The 13,928-nt window shown below is 43.2% G+C and overlaps 1 protein-coding gene and 1 long non-coding RNA gene across 20 annotated transcripts in view; one reads left to right on the top strand and one right to left on the bottom strand.

The window, feature by feature from the left end:
- Positions 1–980: 980 nt before the first annotated feature.
- Positions 981–13,928, top strand: part of DTNA (dystrobrevin alpha) — a 184,753-nt gene continuing 171,805 nt past the window's right edge. For 5 of the 19 annotated variants that reach the window (XM_081873653.1, XM_081873650.1, XM_081873654.1 and 2 more), the window contains exons 1-2: positions 982–1,321; positions 1,426–1,513. In XM_081873653.1, the coding sequence (XP_081729779.1) occupies positions 1,132–1,321; positions 1,426–1,513 (278 nt within the window). In that variant the 5' untranslated portion in view covers positions 982–1,131. The other 14 variants (XM_081873631.1, XM_081873640.1, XM_081873655.1 and 11 more) reach the window with 8 other exon arrangements.
- LOC309348497 overlaps positions 4,560–13,928 on the bottom strand; it is a 72,869-nt gene continuing 63,500 nt past the window's right edge. The window contains exon 4 of the long non-coding RNA XR_014159434.1: positions 4,560–5,307. This is a non-coding gene — a long non-coding RNA (uncharacterized lncRNA). The remainder of the gene's footprint in view (positions 5,308–13,928) is intronic.

The raw sequence follows: 13,928 nt of genomic DNA, 5'->3' as shown, positions 1-13,928 counted from the left end.
CAACCGGGGCGCTTTCCTGTGTCTGCACATCGGGAACCCATTCATCTCCCCCGCCCCCCGGTCCCAGCGGAGAGTCGGAAGCTCAGGGAACAAAGCCCCCGTCTCCCTCCGAGGACTCTTCCAGCGGCAACAACGTGACATCATCGCGCACAGGACAAGTCACCCCAATGCCGGGCAGGGAGTCCGAGTTTCGCCTTGTAAAAGAGAGCGGCGTCCATTGAGGGATGGGTTGCTGGACTGGCTTCCGACGGGCAGCCCTGGCTCCATGAGTGTCCTGTTCGCGGCCAATGCGCCCCCCCCGACCGGATTTAAGAGAATAAATCTGACGTCACCCGGTCCGAACCTTCTCTTCTCTATTATGACGCGCCCGCTCCTTCCCTCGCAGCCCCGCCTGCCTTCCTCCCCGCCGTCTGATCTCCCCCGCCGGCTAACAGCCCTTCGATCAGCCGCCTCCTTTCCTCGCCGATCTGCTTTGCCTCCTGCTCCGCTGCGCAGCCCAGCCCCAGGGCTGTCCTCATCCAACCTTTCCTCCCTTCCGTGCCGCCCATTCAAACCAGCCCTCCAGGCTCTTATCTCCTACACCCCAGATTTGTCCTTTGCCGCCCACGCCTCTCACGAATCTACCCGTGAGGGCGGGGTGGGGGTGGGCTCCCCGACGTCCCATTGGCTTCCTCCCTCGCCCTTACGCATCCCCTCGAACTCTCAGGCGGCCCAGCGCTCCCCTCCCCTCCCGTCGGCGAAGCCTCCCTCCCAGTGGCGTAGCGTGGGGGGTGCAGGGGGGGCCGGCCGCACCGGGCGCAACATCTGGGGTTAGGGCAAATCCACGGGTTAGGGGGCGCAAATCCACGGGTTAGGGGGCGCAAATTACTTGCCTTGCCCCGGGTGCTGACAACCCACGCTACGCCACTGCTCCCTCCTCCCCCTGCTCCGCTCCTCCTCGGCTTTTGCAATACGTCATCCTTTTGCTCAGCCGCCCTCCCCTCTCCCCTTCTGCCGCCCAGTTCCTTCTCCTCCTCCCACCGCATCGCTAGGATGCTTTTTGGGCAAAGTGAATGGAACCCCCCGCGAAACTCAGGGCAAAGGGCTAGGTGAGGGCAGCGGCTTCACGAAGGCTTCACTTCCTCGCTGGGCATGCGCACAGTCTTGGCACATGCTCATTCCGGCCGCACGAGGGGCTCTGGGCATGTGCAGAAGCGAAATGGGTACATTCTGAAGCAGGGCAATTTCAGCTATGACACCTGCAGCATGTGCCAGGAGCTGCAGCAGCAGCAGCAACAGCAGCAGCAGCCTGTGCGCGGTGCATCTTTCTCTCTCCAGAGCGGTAAGCGGCAGCAGCAAGCAGTTCCGTCTCTGTGCGCCCCTCCTGCTTTGCATTGGGTTTCAGTGGGTGCATGGTGACCTTACAGAGTGTGCATTACCTCACAGGTAAATATCAGCTGATCCTCTGTGACAGCAGCAACAGCAAGAGCAGCAGGAGCAGGAGAAGCCAGCAACCCACAGAGCTTTTCTGGAGGTAGCAATTCATTCATTCCTTCACTCATCTGGTCCCTTATCTTATCCCTCCCCCTCGCCCCGCTTTTTATCCCTTTACTCCATTCACTAGTCAAAGGCTTTGCTAAGGATGCTGGAGTCTCCATTATGGATGGCTCTTTGCACCGCAAAGAGTGGGTAACTGGGGGAGGGGGGAGAGGAATATTTCTCATCAAAAATCAGCAGCAAGCTTGGCAATGCACTGCAGTGTCAGTTCAAATGGCTTAGGAGGAATAACTTGGGGAGTGGGCAAGGGAGGGTGAGTCAGCCTGTTGCCAATTTGGAGATTCCGAGCTTTATCTCCTGGAGTGTGTGTGTGTGTGTGTGAGAGAGAGAGAGAGAGAGAGAGAGAGAGAGATGGAGAGAAGCTGAGAACTAGCTGCATTAGATGCCTGGTTGTTGATTCCTCTTTTCCTATGTTCCTAAGCGAGAGTTTGTCCTCTGCCAGAGAAAAATAGTGGGGTCAAACCCTTTAGGGGTAAATGAAAAAGGAGAGATTGGAGTGTTGATAACTTGGGATGAGAAGGTCTGGCTACGCTTTTTGACAACATCAGGGGACCTTGTTGGCACCATGCATTTCATTCCAAGGCTTGCCAGGATACGCGTTGGATGTGCAGAAAGGGGGGTCTGTGTGTGCGGTGAGGAACTCAGGCAGTTTATATGTACAGGCCTATGATGACATCATCTCTTTGACTTTTGCTACACTTCAGTCTTTTGGAGGCTGGCTCTTTTCTTGTTATTTGCGAGCCTATAGGAACAGTTCAGACGGTATTCCCAACTAAGGTTTTATACCTACGGTGTGTTCCATTTTATGAGTTTGATACAATTATATTGCACTCCAGCTCAGACTTATATAAACCCAGTGTGTGCAGTCATGAGCCTGTGAATTGTAATATTGTGATTGTATTGTTTTTGGCTATCATACCTGTGGCAGTATTTACTAGCTCTGTGACCTGATTTTAACACAAATTATTCAATAGTGGTGATGCGGAGGGAAGTCCCAGCTTCCCTTATATAAAATAACCCGTGTGAAGAACGGTTTATCTTTGACAATGCCTTATTTCTATTTATATCTTTTGCTCACTTACCTGCGCATTCACAAACTTCAGCCTCTTGCAATGGATATTCTAGCTACTGCATGGTGGTCCGTCCCCCCCGAAATAGTACACTTTCTCCCCCAGTACTAGTTTAATATGCTTCAAAAATATGGTTAAAGGCACTATGATCTGATGCACTTCATAAATATGTATTGGAACAGAACCAGTTAACTAGTGTTTATGGCATTTTATGCACTACTTAAAGAGCCTTGTGGGAATAAATGTCACCAGATAAATTCCAAACCCCTTCGGTGGCCAAGGAAGTTTTGCAAGATTTGTGAAAATAATACTGGAGGTTGATGTGATCTTGATAGGAAATCCAACTTCCTGGCTCAGAGATTTAAAAAGCATTGGTCCTTCTTTATAATTGCATTTTTATTGTACTTGCCAGCCCTCAAAATAATTTTACAATCCATATATATATATATATATATATATATATATACACACACACACACACACACACACACACACACACACACATACACACACACACACACACACACACACACACACACACACACACACATATATACACATACATACAACACTCTAAAGGCATATGCAGTACAAGCCTATGTTTACTCAGAAGTAAGTCCCACAGTACTTAGTAAAGCTTGTTACCTAGTAAGTATGTTTAGAACTGCACCCCTGAGCTTTTAACCCTTTTCATTTTTCAGCAATCTAAAATTAGGTATTGTAAATTTAAACCAAATTCTGGACATAGCACATTATTTACAGTAATAGACAAACCCAGTAGAGATATCAATTGCACTTGTGAAACATAGCATGCTGCTTTTTAGTGTAACAGAGATAGAAATATGTGAATCATTTTGGAACAGTACATATTTTAGCTTGTTGCAGAAAAGAAAATAGAGTCTGAGGTGTTTCAGAGGCTCTCTGTGTAATCCTAAACATGTCCACTCAGATGTAAATTCCATTGAGTCCCAGACAAATGTGTTTTGGATTGCAGTCTTAACACATGTAACAGGAACTAAACCCTGTTAAACTCAGTGGGACTTAATTATCATTTTACTTCTGAATAAACATGTATAGGAATGTACAGTAAGTTTATTTATTGTTTTAAGAGCTTTCAAAGAAAAGATCATACTTCATTATATGCCTACAAGAGTTTATGCTGCACAAATTAGTTATACTCATTGATCAAAGGTGACTTCAACTAAAAATCACTGTTTTGCAGTTTTTGCTTCAGAAATCTATTGATTGGTTCAAACTCTTTTTGCCACAGGTATTGATGACATTCCCACAACAAATTGTGCCATATTGACTTAAGTATACAGTATTCATATTAGAGCTCAGAAAGCCAACCTTTTGACTCAGCAACATAACATTGTTTGGCCTCTTTCAAATTTATTTGGTGTTTATGTACATTACACTTTAACAATATGCACAATTATGTACAATCTAACAACAATTCCACCTATCAATATCTCTTCTGACCGTGGAAGCCCACTGCAAATTCCCAACATGTAGTCAACATTCATAGTAAATGCTCTAAAAACCTTGTGAGTTCATTACGTTTAAATACAGTTTCTTTATTCTGTTTTGTGGCTCATAAGTTGTTAATAAATTGTAAATGAATCCATCGCTTTTTATGTATAGAAGAATGTAAGAAAAAAATGAAAAGAAAATAGCAATTGTGTTACATCTAGTCAAACAAGTGTAATGTTGACTAAAGTGTTGTTTGTGAGTAGGATGACTAGGTGCAATTCAGGATAGTTTGTATTGAAGAAGTAATTGCAGCAAGAACAGTTTTACTTACTCCTATGTTAACATGGCATGGCAAGTTTTAATTCCTGAATCTCCAAGATTGTTTTACAGGTACAGGAGCTATACATTTTATTACATCTTGTTACCTTTGTTGTACTTGCGTACTATTTACCTTTTTGAAGTACCTATTTCTTGCAACTGTTTACAAATGAACACATGATATATAGGCACCTTGTTAAATCTGACTTATTTTGTAAACTATGTCTGGTCTTAGAGTTGTGATTTACTGTCTAAAGATCCTTCCAAATGTTGGGTTTTTCACCAAGTATAGTAAAGCCCAGGAACTTGAACAGGAAGTATCCCAAAGGATATATCTATACTCTAGTTTTAAAGGTCATTATTCATCCTTCTCCCTAAATCTTGAAAATCTATTGTTAGGACAAGATTTGGGTAGGGATTTGACAGAGATTTTTGGCACCTTCATTAAATTACAGTTTGCAGGATTTTTTTGAGGAAGTCTTTATAGTTAAATGGAAGTACTAGTGATATGTTAGAGATACAGAGAAGCTTGCTGAAGATTGTTATTTTAGCGTACAGATTTGGTACCATTACAGAAGCCAGTTTGTTTTTTTTGCCAACTTCTCAGTGTGCTGGCAAGATTCTTAGTGTGCTGGCAAGCCCATTTGTGATCATAGCAGAGATCAGTAGGAGGGTCACCAGCATCCCTGTATGGCTTGTGGTTTATTAGGTCTGTTGATTTAATGCACCTGTCTCAAAGTGCCCAGAGCTTGAGATGTCCAATGATGGGAGAAGTTGCACTTGTTGAGTTGTGTTGTGATAGGCATCTATTAAAGGCAGAGAACCAAAATGGTGGCAACCTTATTTTGTCCTGTTTGTCCATCAGATGTTACTTTCGTGAGTAGGTATTTTGTAGATATGGGTTTGGAAACTACAAAATAAATCCAAAATAAAACAGTTGAAGAAATCAGTTAAAGCAAAGCAACAGTCAAAGCACATTTCCAGTATTGTGGACATTTACAATTGTACTGAATTCTGTATTGAAACAGAGGCTTAATAGAGGACTTAAATAATTCATAAGAAATATGTTTTTCCCCCTAATTCAGTAATTAAAATTAGGATGATTTATTCATCACTTATGCTAGTGTACTTCAAGCACATTTAACAGGGCTTCAGCAAAATATATAATCAACAGCATGATTCTAGGCATGTCTACTCAGAAGTAAGTTCCACAGAGTTCTATGCACCTTACTTCTAAGCAGTGTTATTTTTCTAGAAAAAGAAGTGCCGAAACTCACCATGAATGCCTCCCTTGTTCTCTTAAAATGGCAATAGTGCCCACCTGAGTTCTGGCGAGTTCTGTCTGGAAAAAGGCCTGCTTCTAGGTAAGTACAGTGGTACCTTGGGTTAAGAACTTAATTCGTTCTGGAGGTCCGTTCTTAACCTGAAACTGTTCTTAACCTGAGGTACCACTTTAGCTAACGAGGCCTCCCGCTGCCGCCACGCCACGACCGTGCAATTTCTGTTCTCATCCTGAAGCAAAGTTCTTAACCCAAGGTACTATTTCTGGGTTAGCGGAGTCTGTAACCTGAAGCGTCTGTAACCTGAGGTACCACTGTACGTATAGGATTGTAGCCTTACTGACCTTCATAAGGTGTCTGTTGATAGTAGTATTAATTTTTATCCTGGTTTTCTTCAGGTGTATTCACAATACTAAAATCAACAAAATCACCTAACAAGTACAGCTACAACCCAAAGTTAATAACACAAAAAGCAGACTGAAACGAAAAAGGAGAAACAAAGCAGTTAATGACAGTTCTGAGACTATTCTATTAAATGGTTCCAGCATTCAAAATAATGAACACAGTTTTTATTATTACTGATTTCAGTAACATTTCACATGTTGCTGGATCAGTGCCCTTCTTTCCGGGACGCTGGCTTAATCTGAAGTGACACATTCCTGAGAGACAACTTTGGGCTTGTCACTCAGTCAACAGTCAACAGGAAGCTGTATTCAGTCCTGCATATTTTTTTGTGTGTGGTACCTATGTTTGCAAAGACACCATTTATTGTCTTCCCCTCTTTGTATTTATAGGAGTACATTCACTACATCTCAGGTATGCAAATCCATATTTAAAGTTTGGTGTAAGTTTGTAGTGTTTGCTCTTCTGTGGAGCGAGAAAGAAAATTAGAGGTGGCTTCTCATAAAGGTAGAGGTCTTCACAAAGACAAATAAGCCCACCATATCTGCACCTTTAAAATGTGTCATATTTGAAAGCTGTGCCATTTATCTTATCCTGCTTTGTTTCTTCTTGTGAATGAGCAAACTTACAACTTTAGAGCTGACTTTTCTGGAACAGCTTCTTGTTTCAGCTGATTAAACTCTGCGCTCGTAATTTTGTGGTGTAAGCATAGCTTGCACACTCTTTATTAACAATCAGCTGCTTTAACTCCACTGCCAAGCATAGCATGGTAAATCCTAATAACTATGTTTGGAATGCCTGCGCTTTTTATTAATTATGTAGGTTCCCACCCACTCAGCATAACTGCAAAGTATATGCATTTGTGGGATTTTGCATAGCAATTACTTGTGACATGAGACTTAACTACTCATTATAGCAGGCTCAGGACTAACTGTGCAGGGTGCAGCATGAGAGCCATGGCTTTATCCGCTAGCAGAGAATCATGGCCCTGAGTTACCAGTTCCATGATTGGAGTCTTCTCAGCATAATACAGTCATACCTCATGTTATGTTTGCTTCATGTTAGGTTTTTTCAGGTTGCATCCCATGGCGACCCATAAGTACCGGAAAGGGTTACTTCTGGGTTTCACTGCTCGCGCATGCACACAAGCACCAAATCGCGCCGCACAGATACAGCACTTCAGGTTGCGGGCTTTTCATGTTGCAAACGGGCCTCCGGAACGGATCCCGTTCGCAACCAGAGGTGCCACTGTACTGGTGTGCATTTGAGGATTGATTCAGGACCTTTGTATCTAAGTGGATCAATTACACCTTTCACAATAATCCCAGAGAATCCAGACTATCGATCAGTGAGAATTTTGGTGATGGAAACTAATGAAATGGGGTAATCTGCACAAATAACAGATAGCCATTGAGAAGACTAGTGGAGGAAGGGTATATTGCTAATCTTACCGTATATCTAAGCTCCAAATATAAACACCCATCAGGAACCTCAGCTACATAACTCCAGCAATTGGTGCTGCAAGCACAAGGCACCCTACACAGGTAAGCAAGGGAGGAAAGGACCACCATGGTTGAGGAGCCCCTGTTCAGAGCATTACTCCTGCCAATCCTAATCCCAACCCTTTACCTGTCTTCCAATCCTTGCTGTGATACATCAAAACCGTGTGTTGGCTAAAGAACCGAGACTCAGTAGGTTGAAGCAGTATTTCCCACACAGAGGCAGAATAGACCATAATTGCTGTATAGCATAGAATCATAGACTTGGAAGGGACTCTTAGGATCAACTATTCCAACCTCCTGCAGTTCAGGAATATGCAGTTGTCCCATCGAAACTTTAACCTTGGCATTATTAGCACCATGCTCTAACCAACTGAGCTATCCAGGCATGTACATTGGTACCTCGGGTTACAGACGCTTCAGGTTACATACTCTGCTAACCCAGAAATTGTACCTTGGGTTAAGAACTTTGCTTCAGGATGAGAACAGAAATCGTGCTCCGGCGGCACAGCAGCAGAGGGAGGCCCCATTAGCTAAAGTGGTACCTCCGGTTAAGAACACTTTCAGGATAAGAACCGACCTCCAGAACGAATTAAGTTCTTAACCCGAGGTACCACTGTACTGTTCAGAAAGTGATCGGAGTTGACAATGAACTTCAGAATGTAGATAAGCTCCTATCCTGCATTGGTGGTGGCAGTGGAGAGCACACCATAGCTCTTTAGTGGGAAGGGCTATAGCTCAGTGGTGGTGCACATATTTTGAATGCAGAAGGTCCCCGGTTCCATCCCAAGCATCTCCAGAAAGGGCTGAGTGCCTGTCTGAAATCTTGGAGAACTGCTGCCTGTCAGTGCAGGAACAATGAGCTAGATGGGTCAATGGCCTTATTCAGTCTAAGGCAGTTTCCTGTGTTTCTAAAGTCACTTTGGTGGATGAACACCCAACACTTCACTCCAGCGGTTCGTACTGTTGGACAAACACTCATGAATCTGTTTTTGTTGTTGTTGCAGAATTAGAGCCAGGGCAGGGTACAGGTCACGCAAGTCACAAAGGGTCACACAGGGTACAGGTCCTCTACATTTTTTGCCAAAAGTTGAACCTTGCCTTTAGAAGATTCATTATGGTGTAAACCATGGGGTTGATAGTAGGCATGCCTGCCTTCACCTTGTGCTTCATGTTCTCTCTAACTTGTTGTATGGAGTAGTTACTTTTCACTACCGCAAGGACAGGCTGATATGTGGATAACAGGGCTGCCACAGCTTTTATTGCCCCTGTTCCTTTGTCCTGATGAGCAACCCAAGGCAAAGGAATGATGCCCATGAACATTTTCCTGGCATGGAGATAATTGAAGGGGAAATGTTTCCCAACTACATTTGAGTGTGTCGGGTAGTTAAAGGTCCAGTGAAAGGATGGAGCACATGTGGCCCTCTGGATATTGATGGACTACAGCTCCCATGATCTCTAACCATTGGCCACACTGGGTGAGAGTGATGGGATTTGGAGTCCAACTACATGTGAAGGACCACCGGTTCCTCATCTCTGGCATAGCAGTTGAAGCAGGACACATGGTAACAGCGTTAGTGGAAAATACTTCTTCAGAGCATTCAGTTGGACTGTGTGACTGATTTCTTCCAACCCTCTGCTTCCATGTGCCTATCCTGGGCCATGTGATATGGCACCCATGTCTTAGCTCTTTCACCATGACTCCTAGCACTTTGTCTGCTGTTTTATTGCTTCTCTCTCTTGCCTTGCCGCACATTGTTAGTATGATAACCTCAACCATTAAGCAGCTGTAATATTCTATAGTCTTGCATTGGTTCTATTTATGAACTAATGAATGTAGGGCCTCATATATAGCTCCTAATAGTACAATACATGGGAAAGAAATCCCAAAATTATCAAAGGCTATCTCACACTATAGCTCATGTGAGATTAACCTATGCACAACCACTCGCTAATGAAGTTACACCCCCACTGTAGTAACTGTTCTCCATAACCACATAAGGGAAAGTAAATGCTGGCTTGACTCTTTTTATTGACCCTCCTTGTATCTTAACAGCTGTTGAACACAGACATTTAATAAGTGAATATTTTCTCGTTACTTATTTGCATGCTGGGAAAAGTTTCACTTCCTTAATTTTTGCATGTCAGGTTCCTGGTTATATGGCCATGTGGGTAAACTAGCAGGGCTGGTTCAATTCCAGTTGGTGGGGCTAGTCCCAATACATTTTGCAGTCTGAAGCAAAGGACAAGGTGATGCTCCCATTCCACATAAGAAGTCCATTAGACTGGCAGTTGAATGTTACTTCAACACTGGTCGTGAAATAGTGACCCTCATGGAACCTGAGGACAACAGGTTGCCTTAGGAGGTGCAGAACAAGCTGTGTGGCTCAGTCTTCCAATAGAGGGGAGTGCTGCACCCCAGTATCTTCCACCTGAGGCATTTGACTCACTCTGCCCGATGGTGGGGCTGGCCCTTAGGTCATTCCTCAATAGTCATTCAGAAGTAAGGGAAATTACCACACTGCCATCTGTGAACATCAACATCCAAATGGCAGCCATAGTTGTGGAGACTGAACTACATTTTCCTGCTGGCCAGTCTCTCCCTCAAGCCCTCTAGCTAGCACCAAGTCTGATATTGAACTTCCTTTCTGCCTCTCTGATGAATAAGTCCCATGTCACAGTTTGAGCACTGGTTGACTTCTGGAGGAATCTGAGCAAGGAATAATCCACTTGTTTGTCTTCCTTTCTTCAGTTAACTATTTAAACATAACCCAAGAGCTGACAGAAGACCTTTGCCTCCACCCCAAAATCATTCAGTAGACTTTTGAACAAATGTTTATTACTTTTACATAGCTGCTACTCCTTATTAGTAGGTGAGTGTATAATTTTACTGTCAGTCCAGTGAAACCCACTTCTAGAGTATCGCCTAAGGCTATCTAAGTACCAGTGTGGAACTGAAAGATAATCTCAGAGCGTGCAGGATGATGAAGAAGTTGGGAGCTGGAGGGAAACCCATAGCAAGATTTGGGGATTTTTATTTTTATTTTTTGCTTGGTATTGCCTTGGGCTTAGAGTTCTTCTCTTACAAGGTTTAAAAACAAATCTGAAGTGAACAAATACTGTACATTGAGTCTCTTGATGCCAACAAATTTTGGCTTAGTTTTGTATAAAATAGTAACAGCAATTAAAATGTGACGTGACAGCAGTTTCTAGGAAATGATTTTTAACTGAGGAGTTGCATAATGGGGGTGCTGCTGACATGATGAGAATTAACCTATGGAAGAAAACATTTTAGCATTTAACGTTTTAGTAAGAAAACATTACTCAGGGATTTAAAGTGTCTACAGGCAAATCTGATCCTTACTGTACAACTTTAGGGCATATAAGTCCACATTCATCAGAGTGTAAGCAGCATTCCCACAGAGCTGTGGATGAATTAGGTGTTTTCATATGCACTGCTAAACCAGAGGTCAGGGGTGCTGGAAGAGCAACAGCAGGGATCATTCTATTGACAGTCAGCTAACCAAGGGGCGGGATTGCCTAGCAATCTGTCAGATCAGCATGAGCCTTGTTGAGGTAAATCGAGCTCAGATTGACAGTGTTGGTCTGAAGGAGTTTCCGCTTTATGTATGGCTGTAATTCTACCTGATCTCGCTACAAAGCCTGAACTAAGAAAGAAAAACATTTTTGTTTATTTCTCCTCATGTAGTTTGCACAGTAAATTAGCAGTTACTTTTCTCTCTGGACATTGAGTTTTTTATGTGAGTCTGCTAAACAGGGAAGGTATGATAAGAGATGCCAAGCAACAATAAGAGGAATCACAAAGGATGCCTCTTTTATTAACACTGATGCTGAATCGACACCAAGGAGATACCTGGTACATGTAACACCACTTTGGGCCCACACAGCAATGCCTCCAAGTCATGAAGAAGCTGCTGCACTTGTCTTAACTGTCAGGTTAAAAGTTGCCATGGCTGAAGACTGCCAGATTATCACATCTTCCAACATGAAAGACTTGTGGGGAAAATACACTCTGCATGTGCTTAGAGACACTCATCTTTATTTCAACTTCATATGTTCTGGTTCTGAACCATGGTTCAAATCAAGCTCTGCATACCTGTCTCTCATTAGCATATTGACTAGACTATATCCTAACATGAAGAAATTTAGGAATTTTAAAATTTGAATTGTTCACTGCAATGAAAAATACTAAGTTGCAATTGGGGGGAAATGAATAAATTATCTTTGTTGGAGCAACAAAATTATTTAAAAAACCAGAAACTCACCAACAGCAAATATATCTTCCCTTGGTGTTATGTGGGTTTTTTTCTTCCCTGTTCTGATGCTCAAGAGAATTATGTTAATGTAACTGGTGGAATGCCAAAGTGAAAAACTTTTAGTCCTATCAAGCTGTAACAAGCAAGAACTAACAGGCATCATTTGAGATCTATCCTGTGGAAAAGATCATTCTGTTTCACCTTACACCAGGGGCGGGGAATATTTTTGGCCCAGCAGTCCAGATCTCCTCACCCCATGAGCTAACTATGGGAGGTAGGCACATTCCCCACATATTGCAAATGCTGAGCATCCTTTTCACCCAAATATGACACTACTGTCCCCAGTTAGCATCCTCAGTTAGTCATAAGGTTTTGTTTTGCTTGCTTCTGCTGCTTGCTTTGTCAGGTAAATATTTTTCATTGTGGACCCTGAAATGAAGTATGTCTTCTCAAAGACTGATGTACATTTCTCCATCTTTCTTTTCCCTTTGAAATATTCCTTGTGTGTGTCAGTGTATGATCATGTGATGCAGAACAAGATGGTGAGATGGATGTTGGCTGCCTGTCAAAGTCCATCATGTTTTGGCAGTTACGCTTCAGTAAAAAGGTTCAACCAACTTGTTCCTGGGCAGACTGCCATCCAAACAGAAGGACATAAATGGAGACAGCCAACAGGCCACATATGCATGTCATGTTAGGCATGTACGTCTGCATATTAATAATCTAGAGAGCTTTCATTTAAAGTAAAGAAGGGCTGCGCTCTGAACTGAGAGATTGACCTTTTAAAAAATAAGATCCAAGCTAGGTTTTGAATTATGAATATGCACTGCCATGAAATGGATGCTATTCTTCTTGGGTTTTGTTATGCACATCTGGGGTAGTAAAAAGTATAAGGAAGCTTTGCATCCCATTAACTCTTGATGCAACAGTGAGGCATCAATTTGAAAAATGCCATTTGTTTAAATATATGTTCTGTGTCTTACCATCGTTAAATTTTTGAGGCTGATCAAAAACCTTGAATCCCATTACTCATGCCATGTGATCAGACACCTGGTTTTCAATTAACTGCAGAATGAATGATTGCAGAAAGTTGTACAAAAATGGGATGCCATTTCTCCATAAAGCTGTAAAGGCTGCTTCTATATTCTTTAACCCCCCCCCATATGTCCTGCAGCTGGAATGCCTATCAACGATCAGCAAAGTACTAACATTCCAAGGCATAAAAACGTAAAGGACCCCTGGATGGTTAAGTCCAGCCAAAGGCGACTATGGGGTTGCGGTGCTTATCTGGCTTCCAGGCTGAGGGAGCCGGCGTTTGTCCACAGCTTTCTGAGATGTGGCCAGCATGACTAAACTGTTTCTGGCACAACAGAACACACTGATGGAAACCAGAGCACACAGAAACGCCATTTACCTCTCTCCCCCCCCCCCCCGCGGTACCTATTTATCTACTTGCACTGGTGTGCTTTTGAACTGCTAGCTTGGCAGGAGCTGGGACAGAGCAACGGGAGCTCACCCCATCACGAGGATTCAAACTGCCGACCTCCTGATTGGCAAGCCCAAGAGGCTCAGTGGTTTAGGCCTCAGCGCCACCCACGTCCAAGGCATACAGTATATGTGATGCGCCCAATACCCATTTATTTAAGCCAGTTTGGAAGAGGCAGTTTGGAGCAGCAAGCATGGGTCATTTCATATTTAACACAATAATTTGATTCAGTATCTCTATGCCAGCATTGGCAAGCCCAAGGCTCAGTGGTTTACACCACAGCACCACCCACATCCTACACAGGCGTCAGTACGATTACCAGCCTTCAGTTTAGATGGCTATGAAGAGCCAGCAATGCTACCTTGATATCTAGTAGGTGTCTATTGTCAAACCATGAAGAAAAGTCTTCATTTCAATGGGCTTCCGTACAGTTTCCACTCTGCCTTCCCAAATAAAACTCTTGCTATTATAAATATAGTTATTCTTATTTACAATATTTTTAAAACTGTCCATTACCATTTGGGTGGTAAGCAGAAGAAGAAATTAAAACCATAAAATATGCAATGCAACAGCATGAACATAAAATC

Source organism: Podarcis erhardii (genome assembly GCF_964252035.2).
Source record: "Podarcis erhardii genome assembly, chromosome: 8".
Classification (NCBI taxonomy): domain Eukaryota; kingdom Metazoa; phylum Chordata; class Lepidosauria; order Squamata; family Lacertidae; genus Podarcis; species Podarcis erhardii.
The sequence above is the reverse complement of the archived record's forward strand: the minus strand, read 5'-3'. Positions and strand labels throughout refer to the sequence as shown.